Source organism: Drosophila santomea, chromosome 3L (genome assembly GCF_016746245.2).
Source record: "Drosophila santomea strain STO CAGO 1482 chromosome 3L, Prin_Dsan_1.1, whole genome shotgun sequence".
Taxonomy (NCBI): domain Eukaryota; kingdom Metazoa; phylum Arthropoda; class Insecta; order Diptera; family Drosophilidae; genus Drosophila; species Drosophila santomea.
Genome location: NC_053018.2, coordinates 10,713,059 through 10,735,198, shown reverse-complemented (window position 1 = coordinate 10,735,198; position 22,140 = coordinate 10,713,059). Strand labels below are relative to the sequence as shown.

Here is a 22,140-nt window from a genome sequence, read left to right as displayed (position 1 = left end):
CACCCCAGCTTGTTTCAGCCGTAAGCATGAAAATTCCAGAGAGACATGCTTTAAAATTGTAGAGGACAGCATAACCTATTTTATAAAAGGGGCCAACAAAAGCGAACATGATGGCTAATAAAAATTGTACCAGAAATTGGTCATTGTTTTCGAATCGATTACCAGCAAAAGGGTTGACCATAAATCTTGTCCCGAAAGCCATGAATCATTTCGGGGTGCACTCTCCCTATATATAGGCCTTTGCACTTGGCATAAATGTCAAAATTTTTGATAGGAATGCCAATCAATTTGAGGATCTACTGGCCTCTGGAAAATATCTCTTTTTGCGTATTTAATTTCATTTTATGGGCGGCATAAGTCAAAGCGGCCATAAAAAAAGGAGTCTTGCCAAGGTATGCGCTTGTATTACGCATACGCCGTGTTGAACACGCAATAAAAATACCAATTGCAGCGTGTTCGTCCCACAGCCACGCCCACACGCTACGCCCACGTCTCTTTTGGCCCATGTGCAAAAGTGAGGGGATTCCCGTTGGCCATTGTTTCGTAATGTGCATGCAAAATTTATTGTTGATTTTATTTTCACCGTCGTCCTTTTTACACAACACATTTTCCGCTTCCTTTTTGTGCATTTTTATGGGCATAAATTTACAAGCAGCCACCGGTATGGGATCGTTTGGTTTCGTTTCGTTTGGTTTGGTATGGTAGGTTCGGTTAGGTTAGGTTTTCTGAGTTCTGAGTTCTGAGGAGGCCGTGCTGGGCACTTAGGAACTCGAAGGCAGTCGCCACTCTTCGCAGAGAAACCAGGTGCGTTATTCTGTCAGCCTTGACCGACAGTCGACGGTGGATGGTCGACAAAGTGGCAGAAGTGGTGGGGAAATCTGTAGCAGGCATAAATTCAACTGCTAAGCCACCAGCTGGCTCAGGACAGTTCCAAGTTGAAAAGTTAAATATACACACAAGGCGTTTGTCAGGGCACTCGGAGAAATACAAAGTAAAGTGGCGATTGTGCTGCGACAACAGCGAGATTATTGCATTTAAAGTGAGCCAAAGAGTCTTGAATAAATAAGCTTTTAAAGTATTAATAATTCATTTAAATTATTTAATTTAGATCTATAAAAATATATACATATAAATATATAGATGTGCTAAATTCATTTTCATTTAAAATTAATTCTTTTATTAAGACTTCTCGCATTAATGTATGTTTAATATGAGACATCATTATAAATATTATAAATGGATTCTATTTAACAAATTTGTTATTTATAAGAAAACGTATGTATGTCTTTAAAATTAAATATTTTGTCTTATCTTTAACTTCATTGGATTTTACGTACATCTTCAGTTACTTTCCTAATAGTGGATTTTCTATTCCTTTCAATAACAAGCTTGATTTTAATGGCATTTGTTTTGAGTTCGAAAAGGCTGTAATTTTTCTGCAGTGCTCTTGTTTGATTACATGAATTTGTGCTTGGCTAATCCGACGAGTAAGGACCTCAAGATGCTTGTCTCAGCTCCAACTCGACTTGAGACCCGGATTGGGTTGGGCTTTGAATGTGGGCTTGCGTGCAGGACACCCATTAGACGAGGATAGCGGCAACGAGGACATCGTGGCAGGGAGCTGCGTTTCCCGGGCACGTGGCAGCGAATGTACTCACATATCCTTGCTCGCCTTGAAACGAGCGTGAAAGTATTTTCAGCATTTTTGGCGTAACGCTGAAACGGCCAATTAATATTCTACTACTCCCAATTTCGTCCTTTCTCTGCTCCTTTTCGCTGTTTTGAGGCCTATTGATTTTTTGTTACCTTTGCAAACTTGTTGAGGCGCACGGACGTTTGGTCTGTTTGAGTGGGCGGTGGGCGGGTGGGTGGAAAAGTGGTCGTGTGCCCAACAATTAAGCCATTTTCCTTTGGGGGCGGCAAAATGGCAAAGTGGTTGTGGCATTGGCATTGTTATTGGTATTGGTATGTGCATGTGCATGTGCATGTGTATGCGCGATGTCCGACTGCAATTGATATCGCACCATTGCATTCGGTACCGTGTAATTGCAATGCATAATTCGGACTTGGCGGTTCAGCGGTTTGTGAAGCGTTATAATGCGCTTATGTCCCGACATGTCAGGGAAATCGGAGGCAGCCAACTAATATAATTAGGCAGATAACGTGTCCACGCAAATCAAATGCTGCCAGTCACCAGACCATCAGCTTTGTGTCCATCGACTAATCGAAAAGATAAACATCTAAGCGGTGACTTGGGTTTTGAATTTATGGCTCTAACGGCGTGACTTAAGCCTGAGATAAATATTAGCTTTAATTTTTGGAAAGCATGCATGATTTGTAGATATATTCTAGCCTAAAAGGTTTATTTATAAAAAAAATGAAATGGTAGTCATAAGTCTTGCGATGAGCAGCTTTAGTAGCATTTTAATTTCTGTATCCAAAAAAGTCGTACAACTAATTGTGGTTTAAGCCACTCAACAGATCGTAAGAAGATATATTCGTAATTGCCCAATAGAATTACAAATTGCACATTTTCCGGCACCCAGATATAATAACTGCTCAGGATAAAATCTAAGCCACTTGTTGACTACTCCTGGCAGTCACCAACTGGCACAAAAAAGCCAGCAAGGCTCGCCAACCCCAACACCACCACCACCACTACTGATGTCACAAAGTGTTCGCACAATTATTTTAAATGACTCGACACAAAAATTAAAAATGCAATAATTGCATAATGAAAGCGTGTGCCAACAAAGTCGAGCTGGCCGACTGGTTGGCTGGCAGCAGAAAAGCAGAAATCGCTTCGGGCAAGTGGCCAAAACGGATGAGGCATGCCTCCGCAACTCTTGTGTGCATAATTCAAGCCAAGGGTCGACAACTAACGCCTGGAAGGCGGCTCCGTGCGAGGACAAAAGGTGCAGAGGACTCGCAGGACTCGCAGGACCAATGGACAGAAAAAGGTCTCAGAGAGCGGTTGGCATTGGTGTGAACAAAGAGAGCAAATCCAAAGCGGCTTAAATGTGTGCTAAGTGCCGTTGAGCTTATAATGAAACACGACACACTCACTCACTAACACGCACACCCACTTACACCTGCGCCTACGTATACACACCCTTGTGCACGGAGAAAAAAATCTGCGATCAATGAATTTTGAAAATACATAACTGTAATGTTAATATCTTTCGTTTCAAAGTTCAAAGTTTACCTTAAAGTGTGCTCAAAGCTCTATACTCTTTTTCTCACATCAAGCACACACGATAATTTCTAAGTTATTAAGTTCATAGTTTATAATATTTTAGAAAGTGACTTTTTTCCCTGTAATACATACAAAGAGTAGGCTAAAAACGGGAACGTAGTGGAGCGCAGTTCCCGCACAGCAGCCACACCCACTTCCGGTGTTTGTCCAGGTAAAGCTGCCGTCCAAAACGCAAACCGCAAAAACCGCCAACACATACACACACACACAGTCACCAACACCAACTCACCAGCAGCAAACACCCACATCCACACACACAAACGGACAGTAGAAGCCCAAACAAAGTAGTAAACTAGGCGCAGCCTCAACCACAAGGAACCGCCTCGTTTGTTATTCTCTTTTTTATGATTTATTTGCCAAACAAAATTTCCGTTGTCATCTTCTTGATTGATGGCCCCGAGGTCCTGGGATGTTCAGTCAGCCTGTCAGTCGTCCTATTCATTTGAGTGTGTTATTAAACTCACGCTTAATTAACGCAATTATTTCTGCCATTTATTTGGCAGCAGCTATTCGATTTAAGCCCCTCAAATTTCACTGAACTGAACTTGGTATCGTTCTACTGGCACATCCCTCAATTGCTTGTCACTTCAAAGTTATTTTTCGACGCGGCTGGGTTTTTTCTCTTCACTGAGAAAAATGTTAAAAATAAAAAAATTCAATAAAAATATTCTTTATTTAATTTGTATTTTTAAAGAAGTTAAAAAGTATATTGATTACACATATTTTTCCTCTTTTTGGTTATAAATAATATAAAGACTTTATTGGTTAGCATTTGTAAAAGTGTTAAACGTCTGAAACCTTAAATGGTATTTTAGAAAATATATGTAATAACAAATTAATGAAAACATAACATATAATGCATTTTTTAGAGCTCATAAACTGTGATAATTATTTATTTAATTGGGCCATAACTGAGTTTTCTATTTTTTACAGTTTCTATTTTGCACTAGCTGTAATCTTTCTCCGACCAACAGCCCCATTTTTCCTGAGGCCATCAATGTTGGCGTTGTTGATCACAAAAATTGAATTGAATATACAATTGAATTTTTGAGAAATGGCCGCACCGGCAGCCCAGCAGCCATTGCATAATTCCTGTGCAGACAGCTCCAAGGGGTGGCAAAAAGTTGTACGCGAGGAAAAAGCAAGCAAACACACAGGGAGAGGGGCGTAAAATGGGGAAAATCGGGTAAAACTGCAAGGTGCAGGCTGAGTTATGACAGTCGTGTAAGGTCACGCAGGCAGCAGCTGTCGGTGATGGGTGGCAAAGTGAGCCTGGACAGTTCCATGCATGGCAAATGACAGTCGAACTCGCAGTCGAAGTCGAAGTGGAGGTGTTCAAGGATTTGCCTCGACTCAAGTGCAATGATGCGGCAATAACAGTTGGCCAAGGATGTGCGAGTGATCCGGGCTGAGAGGCTGCCAAGTGCCTGGCAATTGATTGTAAATAGGAAAATGATTACACATGAAATTGGGTTAGCCCTGGCTGTTTTCATGTGTTGAAGGGGTCGCTGCAAATGAGGCATTGTATACTTGTGCTTCGGATAATATTTCACCATTGAAGTCAAGGGGCATTTCAATGAAATGCTGTGAATTTTTGCGCTTTAAATGTGAGTTGATGCACCTGGATTTAATAAGGAATACTGATACAGCTAAAAAATAAGTGAATTGCATTGTTTAAGGATAAATGCATATTGAAATGCAAGCCTAGTATAAATCATTTCTCAATCAGCCCTATTTTATTTCTACTTACCTGAAGCTGCATTCTGTAAAGGGTTACGTACTCGGACAAGCGAAGAGCTGCTGTGTCGCCACTAGCTGTCTAAATATTTAGACAATCAAACAAGATTTGCGGCTGGCAAGCTATTTATTTTGTGGTTAAGACGCTTGTTTCCCAATCGATTCGATTCGAATAGACCTTCCATCGTCGTTTGCTTCCTTTGCGGTGTTGGCAAATGTAGCAGCCATGGGAATTTCGTCTACGTTTCAGTTGCTGCCCGATTTTGTGGTGCCGGTAGTTGCGATGGTTCCTAGGAGGGCAGGGGGATGTGGGCCAAAAGCAAAAGCAAAAGTCAAAGGCGAAATTCGAATGCCGAAAGCCAAGGGGATTTTTCATTAGACGCGCAAATCAGGTCAAAGGGTGAAAGCTTCTCAAATCTTGTTTGGATGTTCGATTAATTAGACATTTGGCTTCAGCTTTGAAGGCTATCAAATATTTACACCTTAAAGGCGGAACTGCGCTCTTTGTTCGGATTAAATGCCTGAATGCAATATTAATATGGCATGGAATTTGGTCGAATAAGTACAATGTAACTTAGGAATTATAACAGAATTTAAAATTTGCATGAAACTAAAAGTCATTCATAATCCTTACAATAAACAATAGCTTAAAGTGCGGCGGTAGTTTTTCTCACTTTAAGAAGATCAGCAGCAAACTTATTTTATACATACCATATTTAATTTCTTTTATCTTTAAAAAATAAATCAATTTTTATTGGAGACGACGAAGTGCAGTGCCGCCTCGAGTGGGCACAATTTGCATAATCGAAAATGAGATCTGCACCCGGGGGGCTTTAAAAACATTTAATTGAAACGCGTTACGAGTCACGTACAAGGCGCCAACGACACTGTTAATTATAAATCTCGATGGTTTGTGTGCGGGAGTGGGTTTTTTATTGCGCTGCATCGGCAATTAACAGACAAATATAACAACAAATAACTGCCAGCCAGCCAGGTTTGCAGATGCTGCGATTTTTATGCCCGCCGATGGCCTGCAGTTGAATTATTGGCGGTTGTTCATGCCGCAGCTGCCGGCATTAATCCAACACGCTCGCTTCCAGGACACATCCGTGCACCATGTGTGCCATGGCACATCTAACCGACGCGCCTCGTAAACCGGACCCACAAGACCCACCAACAATGGTGCCCCTTTTCCAGTCCGATTTCATCTACGGTTCGACATCAGCTCCAGCTCCTGGCCAATGGGCATTTCTTTTTTTTTTTTTTTTGCCAGCAGTGATTTGCGTGCATCGGCATGTCCTGCGAGGATTTCGACCTCGACGGCCGCTGGGTTTTTCTCGTTGTTTCGGTTTTTATGCGCCGCATATCGTAGAGTTTCTCGGGTATCTCGGTTGTTTGCTCAGTGGATGGTACTTGCAGTTGCTGTCGCAGGTCCTGTACTTTTTTTTCAAACTAATTATCACTGAAAACTTATTAACAATTTTTCATTTTCATCAAAGGAACTTTCGTAACACAAGGGCTGCAGCAGACAAAAGAAATCCTAACAAAAATATTACATTTTAACAAGAGATGCGCATAAGAGAAGCTATTTAAATTATTTTCCAAAAATATTTTGATAGTTTAAAAACATTTATTTTTTTTTAATACCAGATAGATTTATGTATGTAGTGGGTATATTTGCGTTGAGTACATTGCCGGATTTGCTTTCTGGTATTTTAGTTTCGCGTCGCTGTCTGGCATTCAATTGAACCGAAACGCGAATGGTCACCGGGGTAAACCGATGCAAAAGGGTCGTAGGGGCACGCATACGCACTCTCTGATTGCATCAAGTTGAAATAATGTAATTAGTTTTTGTGCCGCGGTCGGGAGCAGGATGCAATTCGCTGGATTGGTCATTGCTGATGTGGCTTGGGGTTTTTGTCGGGACCATGGCAATGGTTGAACAAGTTTGCTGTCCGATGTTACTGGGGCCTCGTTAGCAGTTTGTTTTGTGGGGGAGAGTTGTCAGAAAAGGTGGCTTTTGGGACTGTTTGTTTCGATTAGAATTTGGTAATGATAACCGCTTTGATTAGATGGCGAGCCATTTTGACACCTCTCCACAGTTGCAGTTGTCGTACGCAATCAGATAATTAAAGTGGCGCCACTTCCGTTTACCTGCTTCGCATGGTGAGTGGTGAAAAGTATGCTATAAATTTGAATCGAAAGTTTGGTTTTAATAGAAAAACTATTAAGCGATTTAAAGTATTTTTATTCAAAGTAAGCTCTATATCAATTTAAGATGATTCTAGAATATAATCCGCACGCTCAACAGACAAAACTAATTTCATTAAATCATTCAAATCTAATTATACCATAACTCATAATCCAACAGCGGCTGAACTTACTTATGTAAGTCTCCCCGAATCGCTGGACTCCTCTATTATTCCGCTTCCCTTGGCAGTCTGGGCTCCATTTGTGGCCTACATATTTAAGTAACTCTTACATCAAGCGGACAACAAAAAGTTCTCTTTTGGCCGTATTCCAATGCGAGACATTCGGAAAGCAGCAGACTGGGCTAATTTAATGGTGCCCATTACGCGCCATATCGAATGGCAAATTGTGCCCAAAAAAAAAAATTATCGCACCATAGCATGCCATTGCCGCTCGGCCGTATGCCATTCGCTGGACTGTCAAATAATTAATTAGAAAATAATTGCACGTAATAATTCATGGGGTCCCATCGGGCCGCTCCAAATTGGGCATAGATAGATAGGGAGTAGAAAGCAAATAACCCATGGGTAGCCTGCCACAGATTTGCTCCTGCGATTTCCTTTGGCTGCCTGGATTGGAATGGTGTGGTGTGGGCCAATGGCTAATTCCAACAGTTACTGCTGTTAATTGTGTATGCATTCGATTGGGTGCGCTGCGGATGCCGGATGCTGGATGCCCCACGCTACCGAAACTGTCATGTCGCATACATCTAAAATTAATCATTGGCATGCAGCATAATTTATTATGTCACACAGTGGCCGCATTGGCCACAAACCCAAAACTGCCAGCAGGAGCGAATGAAACCAGAGGCAGAGAGGCGTTTAGTTCCTGCGGTTGTTGGTTTGACATGGCAGAGTTAAAAATAGGGCTCGGAATCTGATGGTTTTTACATACAGTGATGGGAAGTGTTGTAGAAACAAGACTACTTTGTAATATTTTAAATATAAATAAATGTGAAAGAAATACCAGGTTGTCCTGATAAGATTTGGTAAACTATTCTTTGCTAACTTCAGCTGAAGAGCTCATGTATAAAATATATTCTTTTTGTTAACCCTAATAATTTATTTCACTTTCCAGCAACTAACATTTACATCAGTTTGTTCTACGTTAGACATGTCATGTTGATAGGCGGTTTTAGGGCTCTTCAATCAAATGCGCAAATTTGTATAATTACAGGCTGGCCGACTGCTGCCCTCAAGTGTTGGAGCCATTTGATTTAATCACGATAATAGCCTTTGCATGTCGCGGTGTATATATACATATATACAACTATGTGTATATGTGTGTGTGTGGGACTTTGAGGTGTTAAATGTTTGCGGTTGCATTGTAATAAACTTGCATGCAAATGGCCGCCCATCAACTTTAATTACGCCCGGAGTGCCAGCGAGTTTTGAAGTAAATGAAGAAAAACTGCTGGGCTCTAACGGCAAACGGAAGGTAAATTGATGATTGATGACATTTTTTACGAGTGCGTGTGTGTATGTGAGCCAGGCTAAAATGTCTGAAGAGGTTCTCCATAGAAGGTGTGAGACGTCAAAGGATTTCCGGTTGATGTTGAATAACACGTCACAAGTTTTCGCAACGCCCATGATGGATTGTGTGCTGCTAAATGTTCCATTGCAATGTGTCCCTTTAGTGAAAAAAAGGGGAAAAAGGAATCCATAATTTATGTAGGTCTGTCAACAGAGTTCAGGGCCCACTAAATGAAAACACAATAGTTTGGATTATTTTGCATTTTTTAAAGTTATTTTTATTGCATTTCTCGCTCTTTCCCTCTGGCTTTCTTTTCAAATGTATTTTGTATGAATCTCAAATGTTTTCCACTTGCTTGCTATTTTATTTGCCATTCACAAACAATATTACAATTTGCCATGGATTGGTATCATGTTTTTCTTTTTCTTTTTTGTTTACTGTTTTCTATGTTTGTTTACAATTTGTCACAACCTTACAAATTGAAAATTGATATAAACCAATAAAATTCGGAATTTGTGTACGTTTATTATTGAAAATGTTCATTCAATAGCTTCCGGTATGTATATGTCATGTAAATTAAATTTGAGCTGAATTTACCTTTAGTTCTTCTTTGTTTGTGTGTGTGTGTTTGTTTGCTGTTAGTTGGGTTTTTGTTCTGCGATTGTTGCTAATATAATACTTGTTTATCGTCTCTGCGGTTCTATTATCAATTTTGTTTTGTAAGGTAGCGCCTGAGAACGCGCGGCTTGGCCATTTTTTGTTTTTTGGAGCCTTGCCCGTTCCTATACACAGTGCTAAATTTAAAAAATATGTTCTTCATTATCATCTAAATGTTTAAAAATCAAAATAGGCTTTTTGAATATTTCCTTTTCACGGGAGGGGAAAACTGTAATGCTATATTCAATGTTTTTTTTTGTTTTTTTTGGTTTTTTATATTTTAATTCATATTTTATTTCAATTTGTGTTTTGCATTTGCTCATAAAAACAAATGGTACAACTTACAATTTGGCACATCATTAAAGATTAGAGTTTCCATATAATATATATATTTATATACTTTATATTTTATACTTTATATGACGCCTAGGCATCTGACCTATGTGAAAGTAAAACAAAAGCTGGCGCTGGCTTATGGTTAGACTACACAGATTACAGAGTTTTTGTTTTTGTTGGGGGTCACAAAATGGATCGGGATAAATGAAGACTTTATCATATACATCATATATCGTATGTTATCATATAGCTGCGGTGTTTGATTGAGTTGCGTTTTTTGCTTTTATAATTTACTTGTAGGTTGACTTTCCTCAACGCATTGCTTAAGACAAAAATTGTGTTTTCTTAGTTTTCATTTAAAAGTTTGCGGTGGAAGTTGAGTTCATAATTTAAATGTATATACCATACCGTATTATATTTAAGTTTGCTTTATAACTAGATGATTTACCTCCTTCTGTCATTTGCATATCAAACCCAAATTTCTGTGTTTTTTTTTTCCTGTCCTGTGCTCTTGGGGTGGGCCAAAAAGTATACGAGGCTTTTTGGCAAAACTATTTTTGCGCTAGTTGAAAAATTCATTAAATTTAATTACGTCTTTATTTTATAATTCACTTGAAAGCTACATTTAATTTGGCAATTGTTGGGTTCGATTTAGTTTTTTGTATTTATTGTTTTTCCCTTTAGTTCGTCATCAATTACTTATCCATTTGTGTCATCTGTCGTCAGCATACAAACTAATACCTAACTAAAAATCATTTAAAATATAAACTTTGGCTTTAAAAATGTCAACGTAAATGTAGTATATCAATGCATGATCATGTGAGAGAATCAAACAAAAAATACACTCTAATGAGGGTTCAAGAGTGAGTATGCCATAAATTGCCATAAATTGCTTCGATTTCCCAGGACTCTGGCCTGTGTGCGTGTGTGTTGTTTTGTGTGTGCGTTGTTGAGAGGAATAAGATAAAAATACCATGTCATCATAAATATGTACAATCTGAGACAGTTGCTAAGTGATAAGCTAAATAAAAACCATCAAAGTTGAAGCTCTTTGGAGTTGGTGAAATTTTCATTCATCACTTTTCCCTCAATTCAAGTAATTGGTAGTAGGTTTTTTTTTTAAGGAAATTCGAAGAACACCTAAAGAATTGCACGATTACACACTCACAATAGTAGCTTGGTTTTTGTATTTTTTGTTTTAGCATAGTACGGTTGATAAACAACTAGTTTAAATTTGACGACAGTAGCTGCCTAAGAATCAAAGATTGTTTGGTTGTTTTCCATTGAGCATTTTAATCTTTAACATTTGAAAAGTACACAACGTTAAAAGTGGTTTCATTTTTGTTTCGTGTGTGCATTAGATTCGAGTGTGTATAAAATAAATTCTTAGTTTGCTTAGGGAAGTTTCGCTTCGGTCTACACCGAAAATGAACAACATCAAAACGTCGTTTCTTTTTCAATTTTTGCAATTTTTTGTTTGTTTGCTTTGTTTCTTTACACAACACACAAGGAAAGTGCTACGGAGTAAGAGCTAAAAATTGTAATTTTTAATGCTTATTATTCGATTTCCACATCATTCATCAATGGCTTTTTTGTCACTGGAAGCTTGACCTTTTAAAACTAATATATATATATATTTTTTTTTTTCAATTTTTTCCATTTTCTTTTTTGTTGCTTTGCTGCTATGGCGGCATTTAAAGTAAATATTATTGTATATTCCAAGGATATGTCTACGTGTTGATCTTTTGCATTTACCTATGCGCTACGTTTTTTTTGAGCAATTCGAATTGAGTCGTGAGTTGTGTGTGTGAGTGGTTTAAGCTGCCAAAATATAAAATTATTAGGAACGACCAAGCAATGCATTAAAATTAAATTCGTTGACAATACAGTACAATACAGAAATGAGTATTCTTTGGGTAATCAAATTATAGATATCAATCTAAAGTACATACGAATAAATATATTGTATATAATTTTCTTTGTTTGTGCTTTAACAGTTCGCAAATAATATACAATTTGATTTGTTGATGTGTCTGCTGCATTGTTACTCTCCCTTACTACATACTACAATGCTAATGTTTTAGAATAATTTGTAAATCATAAGGACTAACTTAGTTCAACGAAGTTTTGAAAATCAACAACCGAGGGTTTTTTGTATATATAATTTTTTTGATGATTTTTCAGCATGAGAAGTACCTAAAACATTGCTCTTTTTCCTGGTTTGCTTTGATATACAAATACAATGCCTATGTATAATAACTATATATCATGTCGGTAATATATATATATGTATACATATATAAATTCTGAACTGCCGCACAAAGTTTCAGCTTTTGTTCTGGTAAAAATCTACGCATGAAGCACATTTTTCTTTTCATTCTCTGCAAAACTATTTTGCAATTTGAATTTATGTTTTAATATTTTTTTTTAATCTTTTTTTTGTGTTTGGTTTACTTATATAAACTCCATAGAACTGCGTTTAGCGGCGTATATTTTCCTTTTTGGTTTAGCTTTTTTGCTTTTATTGGACGACATTGATTTGTTTATGTTCTTTTTGTTTCTTTGTTGCTTAGCTTTGATTTTCAACTCTCCAAGGACATTGAGCGTCTGTTGTTGGTGTTGTCGTGGCTGCTGTTGGGTGTTGAGTATCCTGCATCTATCGGTTTAGTTGTAACTTCTACTTACTGCACGTAGGGAGGAGTATTTACGTCTAAGTTACTTATTTGCTTTGCTTGCTTTGTTCAGATATTGAGCATTTTCATCGAGAGTAGTTCAAGTGCGTTTTTTGGCTGACTGGCGTAGATTGTTCTTAATATGGCGTGAAACGATTGAATCCACCGCGGTACATGGTTGCCTAATGAAAAATTGGGTAAAAAAGTGAAAATAGTTCACGGATTTAGTAAATTATAGTATGATTTTCGATGAAATTTAATATATTTGATATAAATTATACTCTTTATTTGTGCTTATATGACTAATGAAAAACTTACCCCGTATCCAGGAACCGGTCCAATGCCATGTCCTAGATAAGGATCTGCATATTCGCGCGCATATCTATAAATATTTTTGTGATGTATGTTTGACTTATTAGTAATACTCAATGGCGGCAGTTGAAATTGTTAATGTTATTAAATGGTTGATTGATGATTCCAGTTGGATTTATGTTATGATTTAGTAAAAGTTATTCAATTTGGACAAGGTCTTGCAAAAGTGTTCAATCGAGTGTCGGATCTCTTCAGTTTTCGGTGTTAGGTTTCTACACTTTACCCAATTATAAACAGTTTTTGTTAAAAAGTTTCAAAAAGAAGAGGTAAAATCAAATAATTAGTCAGATTTCAAATAAAATATTAATGTCCAAAAAAACTATAATAAACAGGTTTATAATCACAAATTTCGTATAATTAAATATTAATATAAAAAAATACATAAACAAGGAATTTAAGATACATACAGATAATAAACATATAATGGTTAAATGAAATAATAAACAAATAACTAATAGTTAATATTAATTAAAATATAAAATTATATAATTATAGAATTTTGGATAAAGAATAAAAGAAAATAAATAATTAAATTGTGTTTAGGTAAATAAATAAATATGAAACTGATAAGTTAAATTAAAAAAGATAAAATAAAAATATCCTACATTTAGTTGGTTTAGGGTAAAATCTAGAAATAAATAGCATTTTTTGGGAAAGTATTTTACCAATATTTTCAGATTTCTGAAATAGTTGCAAAACCAACTGATACTTAAATTATGTTAGTTCTGTGACAATACCAACTGATATCATGATGTAATAGTTAGTAATGGGATTATGTTTCCACATGAGGGGCAGCCAAGTTTTGCGCTTAGTTAAACCCCCCTTCTGATGGCATCGGATTAGAGTGGGTTTAGGGTGGCATATCTAGCATATATAACTTACCCAGCCACGGTGGCGTAGCCGGCGAGTGCCGGCTGGGCGGCAGCTGCGGCAGCGGCACCATAGGCGGCCCGGGCGGCTACCGCCGTGTAGGTGGTGGCCGCCGTGGCGTACGCCTGCTGCTGGGCCTGAGACAGCGGAGTCTTTAGCAGCGGAGCAGTGGCCTGGAATAATGGTAAGCAAATGGGGCGTTAAACTGGGGCAACACGGGGGCGGCGACTCGAGGAACAGACGCAGTTACAGTTCGGGGGTTGGGTTTTTATATAGTATTATTATTTTTTTTTTTTTTTTTGAGGGGGCGACAACGGCAAACGACAAGACTAGCGGAGGAGTCGGTGAGAGCAAGTGTGGTGAGAAATTAGGAACCCAAAACCAAACCGGGGGGTGGCCAAAAGTATACACACATAGAAGTATATGGTAACCAAAACCAAAAAAATATAAAAAACGGGTGCAAACAGTGGAGTAGTGTGATTAAAAATATTCTATGTACACTTAAATATCTAATTCAGGTGGTTTAGCCTTTTTTTTTTTTTTTTGTTTTGTTTTGTTGTAACCGAGCTACGTAGAACCCAAGATGCCAGGCTATAAAACCGAAAAGCGAGGCACGAAACCAGCAAATATAACTTATCGTATTGAATTACTTGCTAGGGTTAACTTAAGACTTAAGGCATATAGACATACAGTTTAGGGGGTGCATACAAAAAGGCATTGAGCAGAACGCAAAATTGTGACAACAATCAAACGGAAAGTCTGGATATCTAGGTGCATGGGTATGGAACTAGAACTAGTTATGATTATTTTTACCAAAACATTCTGTGGAACCGGAATGCGGTTGATCGTATGTGGGTTACTGTTTAGCGTAGTCACAGTGCGGCGCTGTAATTTATGGTTTTTGTTTTTCAATCAGTAATTTGATTTTTTTTTTTGGTTTTTTTTTCAATAGTGTTGTGGTAGTTGTTGTTGTTGAGTTGAGTTGAATGTGTTGTAACAGTCGTGAAAGATAACCAAAGAAGAATTTGTAGTAGTTACAAAATGTATATAGCATTGAATAATTTGTATTTTATAAATATAGTTGGTAGTATTAGTATTCAGCGAAAGCAAAAAATGTGAAATAAATCAAGAAAACTAGCAGAAGTACTTCAAAATGATGTAGATTAAAGTAGTTAAAGAGAGCGTATGCTTCATAAAAGCCACCTGTGGTCACTAATTGAATCCTTGGATTTAAACGGAAAAACCAAACAAAGGATGCATTTAATACGGTAGAGAGCTTATACACAAGTGTTTAGTTATTCAGACATTGAGTTGAATAAGCTTAGCCAAGCTTAAGTCAAGAAAATAATGTGATTTACGACCAGTTACCAAGTTCGATCTCAACTTAAGGGTGTTACACAGCAAGAAATTAGGACGCGTCGTTAGTTCGGGAAGGATGTGGATAATGCAGAAGGAAACTCAAAGGAAGCGACTTAATAAAACCAATTTATACGTATGAGTAATAGATAATAACGTTTGTTCCAAAAACCAAGTCAAATGTTTCAAAACTCAAACGGTGTCTTTCACAAGCTACCATAAAAATATACAAATTATAACTGAATTGTTCTTAAAATTTTTTTGGTGGTTGTGGTTAGGATATTAGTTTGAAAAAGTTTTATTACATTTAATATGGCGGCTGGCTGAGCGGCTGGAACTTCAGTGACCGGTTTGGCTGCCTGGAAGATTTATATAATATTTTCATGTATTTTCGTGGCAAGTTAGGGGATTGTCTTTAGCTCTAGACTACACTTTAAATTACCTTAAAGACGTACAGTAAACTTAAAGCTAGTTGCATACACATTTCACTGAACGAAACTCACCTGGAAGCGTAGATTTGGATCAGCGGAAGCAGCTGCTGCTAAGAAGGGATCATAGTATACACTGCATTTGGGGGGAACAAGATGATAAGAGAAGATCATATATTAATATTGCGATCGTGATAGGATCATGTCTGGGTAGGTGAGTCAAGCCAGAGGCAACCAATCAATGGCATATATACGCTATACCCATTTTAATTGGTTTACCTCTGCTTCACGTTACTGGCACTTAAAAGCAAAATTCAAAAATTTTCTTTTGGTTCATTTTTTTAACGCACTTGTGTGGGCATTGGTTTGGGCACAATGGAAAACCAGACGGGATAAAGTTTGTTTGTTTGTTATAAAAAAAAAAAAACAAAATATGATTGAAATATTTCTCGCTGGCCAATAACACTTTATCCACATCCGGTTTTAGTTCTTTTTTTTTTGGTTTTATTATTAAATGTTGTTGTTGTTTTTCTTGGTACCGGATGCTGTTGTGGGTAAATGGCTGTAACTTAAAGGGGCAACTGAAAACCAAAAGTTTGCACCTAATTGTTGTAGACACCCCACCTACCTAGCTAATGAGCCTGTGCTAAACTGACCTGATCTGACCTGAATCCCCACATGATGACGAACTGATTGGAGGAAATGTTTGATACAGAGACAGAGGAAACGAAACAAAGGGAAATTAAAAGGTTTAGATATTGTCGTTTTATATATAGAGCACTAGCAAAGATAGCCAACCAACCAACCACATACATTGGGGTCATTCCATTTCCCAAAAACACTACGAAAATTGTCTTGCTTGCTTGCTTTAAATTTGCATTTAATCTTTAGACAGAACAGACACTCATGCACCTAGCTAATTAGTTTTGAGTTTTTTTTTTGTTTAATTTTAATTGGTTCTTTGGTTTGGCATGTCTTGATGTGTGTTGATAAGTATACAGATCTTAATGGAGCATTCATTCGTACGCTATGGTGTGAGCTTTGATATATGGGTGGGTGATTGTGGGTGGGTTGTGTGTGTGTGAGGGTGTGTGTGTGTATGTAGAGCAGCCACAAAAGAATAAGTTAATCAAAGGTCTATATAAATATATATTATGTCGGGGCAGAACATGCACGCAAGGCGCTGGCAAAGAGCGACGCAGTCGCATTAAAACACTTTCAAGTCAAATTCAAATTCAAATCGAAATTCATCATACGCCTAGTGGTACACAATATACAACCGAGTAGAGTAGGTCCCTTAACCAATGTAACGATAAATTAACGATGCCAAAAAAAACACACTTCTGTCAATCAAAGTATGATCAAATATAATGCGAGTGTGTATTTATATTTATAGAGTTTTTTTTTAGATAGTTTACGTGGATGGTGTTTTTGTGTTAGCGTGCGTTAATCGGTTGCTGCTTTTTGCAAATTTTGTATTCTGTTTGCGTTCGAATCGTTATACTCATCTATTGCTCGATTTATGTATACAAAATAGGACAAAGTCTAGGTTTCATTATATGCGATATTAAAACTTTACACACACAAGATAGCTAAAAAACATTTGTCACCAACAAGATAGAGACGTATATATAGTAACACAGAAAGAGAGAGAGAGAGTTGGTAGAAAAAAAAAACAATCTTTAAGCTATAAACAATTTAAGCTTTTGGTTCAAATCATGACAGATGAGCAGGATGTTTCTCTGCGGTTACGGTTAAGACACCACAGAAAGAAATAATTATAAAATTTAAGGACAATACTACGCTTATACGCCAAAATTTATGGAAAGAAATTAATATTTATAATTGTTTGTTACATAAAAAAAAAACTGATTACATTTAACTGTAATAAGGAGTAAAGTAAATATTTAAAGATCATAGATAATTTGTACACATTTGTTACTTCTTAATGATTTCTTTGGCATTTAAATATCAATATTTAACTGAACAAGAATATAGCAACATCTAAAAATTTAGTTTTGTAAATTGAAATGAAGCAAATTGGCTGGGCAACTTAGTGAACCAGAAATGAATACTATTAAATAAAAGCATTCGAAATTGTAAGGCGTGCGTATAAACGTAGTATTACTACAGATGGCTGGGTGAATACGAGGTATATAATTGTAAACTGGGGTGCGCTAAAACTACATACGCAGCGGAACCAACTAAATAACAGAAAACGTTACAGCTACAACGGACTACGAACTACGGCGGGATCGCGGGTGTGACGGAGTGAAGTCCACGGCGGAGGACTCTACTTACGGCGCGAATCCATGCAAAGCGGCCGCATTGTTGGCCGCATTGGCCGACGCGGCCATGGAAGCAGCAGCCGCAGCAGCAGCGGCTGTTTGCGGCGATTGTGTGGCGCCCGTGGCCGCCGATAGACGGGCGGCATAGGCGGCGGCGGCGGCAGCAGCGTTTGGATTACCGCTCGGATTCTGGATGGCAGCTGCCAGGGATTGCTGCAGTGCAGCAGCATTGCTGGCGGCCGTGGGCACTGCCACCGCTTGCAATTGCGCCAGCTGTGGGCCAAGGGCGTGGGCGTGGGCGTGGGCATGGGCGGCATGCATGTGCGGATGCGAAGCGGCAGCTGCGGCGGCTGCTACGGCGGCATGTTGCTGTTGTGCCTGCTGCTGCTGCTGCTGTTGATGTTGCTGCTGCTGTTGGACCGCCTGTTGCTGCTGCTGCTGCACGGCCTGCTGTTGTTGTTGCTGCTGCTGCTGCTGATGTTGCTGCTGGGCGGCGGCAGCAACCTGCTGCTGTTGCTGCTGGACAACAGCCTGCTGCTGCTGCTGCTGCTGTTGGGCGACTGCTGCCGTGGCCACGGCGGCGGCGGCCAGTTGGCGTTGCTGTTGTTGTTGGGCGGCGGCGGCGGCTGAGGCCGCCAGCAGCGCCGAATGATGATGCGGATGATGGGGATGATGGTAGGGGGTGGCGCCGACCACGCCCACGTGTCCGCGCTGGATGGCCACTCCACGCATTGCGGCGGCAACGGCGGCTGCAGGAATCACCGAACCGATACGGAAATTCGTATATTTTTGGGGCATTTATATATGTTTGTTTGTTTGTTTTTTTTTTTTGCAACCATTTGACACAACATTTTTGACCAGTGTGTGTTTATTGTTTGTATTTATATGATATTTTTTTTTAATTATTTGTCATTTATGTGTGTGTTTTGTGTGCAAAAAGTAGAAAAAGGAAAAGAAAAGAACACAAAACGCATGCGGTTAGTTTTCTCTCTTGATATATAAGTAAATATTATATATAGTATATAGTATAATGGCAAATCTAGGCATTATGTAGTAACGATTTTTGTTTGTATATATATATATAGTCATAGCGCTGAGATGATATTGGTATATACATATAACAATACATAAGACATACGTGTAGCTCATACATATGTATGTAAAATGGGATTTATATCGAAACATACTTAAACATTAGAACACTGAATTACCAAGAAATGCTACGCATTAGTTGCATTTTATATTGCATAATTGTATAATATATATGTATACGAGTATAGAGATATTATCATCAACAATACGAAAAACATTGGACCGATCTTTAGTACAGAGTATATAGCATATGTACATACATCCATATGTGTACGTATGCGGCAAGACCTTTTCGTTTCAACAACTCGTTGCATTTAGCTGTGTGTGTGTGAGGGGTTAAAAGCATTTAAGTAAATAAAATACATTTAATTGTTGTAACCCTTGCACCTTTCAAATACATTTAAAACTAGCAAGAACATTTACCAAGTGCTAAGTGGAATGATATAACAAGTAGGCCGATTGAAATGCAGATTGGGGATTGGGAGGTTGGGTGGATTTCAGTGGAATTTTTATATAGAGGTTGGTGGAGAGGAGTGGAGAAGCATGCCGAGGGGTTAAATCATAAGTAAAATAATTAAAATTATATAGAAACGATAGAAGAAGTTATTTGGTCAACCCTAGTTTTACTTTAATGCAATTAAAACGCATCTAATTTGCAAACGGGCCACAGAAGCCACAGTTTAAATGTTGTCCTTTTTTTTAATTCGATGCGGTTTTATCACTCAATTTATAATAGTTGCCACATATGCACAGGTGGAAGCCTCATAATTAACAATTTCGCCAGAGAAGCCGACCGATAACCAGAACTGCGGCTTATTATGATCGGCCGCTGGTATGCGTAGCAATGTGACATTTTCTGTGAAAATCAGTGCACAAATCATAATTGAAATTTATGAAATTAATTTGGGACTTTGAATCGGTGTGTTCGCACTGCGTTTGGCAACATTGCGCCACAAATTGAAAATTTGTTTGACCAACATGCAATTAAAAATTCGATTTGCCATATTTGTATGCAAATTATTGGCCAAAAACTTAAACCGTGTGTGAGTGCGGGCAAAGAATAGCATAGCAAAATGTTCATTGAATTTGAGCTGAAACGGTTTTCTGAAATGTTTTGCTAATTTTTCGTGGCTATACAAACTATACGCTCTGGCAACGAAATAATCAAGGGAATTAAATAGATATTTTTTTTTGGAAGCGGTCTAGGTGGCATGCATAAAGAAAATTTTCAAAATTCCATTCAATTTTTGCGTTTAATTGGCAAATTGAATTTGTGTTCTCTTCAAATTTTCAACGCCAAGTCAAAAAGAGAAACACAAAATAAAAAAAATCGAAAATCGTGCAAACTTCAAGGGTATAAAAACCAATAACAAACAGGAGCAGAAAAAATTGGGGAATAGTTGGACAGATAGAAAGATAGATAGAGAAATAATAGAGTACGAGAGTATGGTTACTAAATAGTGATGCTCTAAAAGAAAGGCCTTACGGAAAATGCTTGCTGCGGCAAAATGTTCGCTACCGATAAACATTACGATATATTCGATAGTTACGATATACAATTTAGACTATGGTTAAAGCTAAGACCTTGCCATTCTTAACAGCTAGTTACGGTTACAGTTTCAGGTGGTTGCCACTAGTTTGATTTGTTTCAAATATATATACTGCTTCGATCGAGTGTAGGTTGGTGTAAGTTTGTGTGCCTAGACGTTGGAACAATGCAATCTCAAGGACGGCAAAAAATTATGCAATATTTATGGAATATATCGATAGTCAAGTAGTCATACCCAAATGCGTAAGCCAAAGTAACAAGACAACAAACATTTATACTGTATTATGGTACAAAGATTCTCATAGCTAAAGAGTTGGTGATCTTGGTTCTGGTTCTAGTTGTTGTTGCAGTGTTTTTTTTTTTTTTAATACTTTTATCGGTTAATCGATTGCTACGCTTATAAGCCTTGCTCTTATTGGTTCGAATTTTGAAAATTTAAATACAATTACAAGAAAGTTCCTTTGACTTCTTCATAAAATAATAAATAACTGTAAATAATGTTTTTAAAACTCAACGACGATGGTTTCAAATCATTTAAATGTATAAGAGGAAATAAAAATCTTTTATATTTATTTTATGATTTTACTGCTGGTATTAGATTGCTAATATTTTTGAACAAGCATAAGGGTTATATTCTTTCAGCCTATAAACGTAGCAAACAATTTTCTTGATGTCCTTTTTGAATTCTGCTTTTAGGCGCGCGTTTTCACCAAGGACCCTGAGAACAGGATCCTTTTTGGAACACTTTTGGTCGTCGTACCTCCGCCGTGGCGTTGCTGCTGTGGGCGCTGCTGCTTGGACAGCGGTGTGCGGTGGGCGTGGCGCGAGCATTATGGGCGTGGCCGCCGCTGCAGCCGCAGCATGTGCGGCGGCCGCTGCTGCCGTTGCCGGCGATGTTGCCGCTGTACCGCCCGCTACCGCTGACGGCGCTTGCGCCATCTGCATGGAGACGGGCAGCTGAAGGTGGGTGAGGGTGGGGGCTCCGGCGCCAACGGGGGCGCCCAGGAACGGCCAGGCGGCGACCGGCAGGCGGTAACCTTGGATTTGTCATATAGGTTTCAAATAAGTTGGGTTTATAGTTTTTTCTTTTTTTTTTTTCGAACTCTGTGGTCACCATTAAAATGAACTTAGAATGCAAGTGTTAGGAGTGTGCGTGGGATTTCTGGTTTTTTTTTCTCTCTTTTTTATGTTGGATTTAAATATAGAGTATATACATATTCGAGGGATGCATGATGAGGTTGCTGTTGTTGTATATGTAGTTGCAGTTGTTTTGCATTTCGGCTTAGTTCTAGTGCTAAGTTAGACTTTTGGTTGAATCTTGGCGCGCGACGAGAGTTACCAGTTACAGTTACGAGTACGAGTACGAGTACGAGTATAAATAGTATACGCTAAGGAGCATTTCAGACATGTTCAGACCAAAGGAATACCAGACCAAACGTAAAACGTGTAATAACGATAATGTAAATCAGGACAACAGAGAAGTACACAATAATCAAATTCAAATTCAAATTCAAATTCAAATACAAATTCATAATCATAATCAGAATCATAATGGAACGCACATACAACGAAACTGGTTAAGAAAAGGATATGTAGATAAAGTAGTTGGCATATAAATTGATATATAAAGTATATATATATAGTAGGTAGTATGCATAAGACAACACAGCCGCAATATGCTAAATTCATAACCATCAGTATAATGATCTCAGTCATTGTCATCAGCATTATTCGTCATTATCGATTATTAATTCAAAATCAGGACTAGAAAGAAATTGGCGGACGGGCCAGCTTTAAAAACGGG

At 38.2% G+C, this 22,140-nt stretch overlaps 1 protein-coding gene across 24 annotated transcripts in view; it reads right to left on the bottom strand.

Annotated features, from left to right (window-relative positions):
• Positions 1–10,062: 10,062 nt before the first annotated feature.
• The window catches only part of LOC120450020 (RNA binding protein fox-1 homolog 1), a 115,281-nt gene continuing 103,203 nt past the window's right edge, over positions 10,063–22,140 (bottom strand). For 7 of the 24 annotated variants that reach the window (XM_039632743.2, XM_039632744.2, XM_039632752.2 and 4 more), the window contains 7 exons: positions 17,709–18,444; positions 15,483–15,543; positions 15,285–15,338; positions 14,437–14,508; positions 13,636–13,796; positions 12,700–12,763; positions 10,063–12,563 (listed from right to left, as the gene is read on the bottom strand). In XM_039632743.2, coding sequence (XP_039488677.1) covers positions 12,519–12,563; positions 12,700–12,763; positions 13,636–13,796; positions 14,437–14,508; positions 15,285–15,338; positions 15,483–15,543; positions 17,709–18,444 — 1,193 coding nt within the window. In that variant the 3' untranslated portion in view covers positions 10,063–12,518. Of the gene's footprint in view, positions 12,564–12,699; positions 12,764–13,635; positions 13,797–14,436; positions 14,509–15,284; positions 15,339–15,482; positions 15,544–17,708; positions 18,445–21,096; positions 21,374–22,140 lie in introns of those variants that run through there. The other 17 variants (XM_039632755.2, XM_039632756.2, XM_039632759.2 and 14 more) reach the window with 10 other exon arrangements.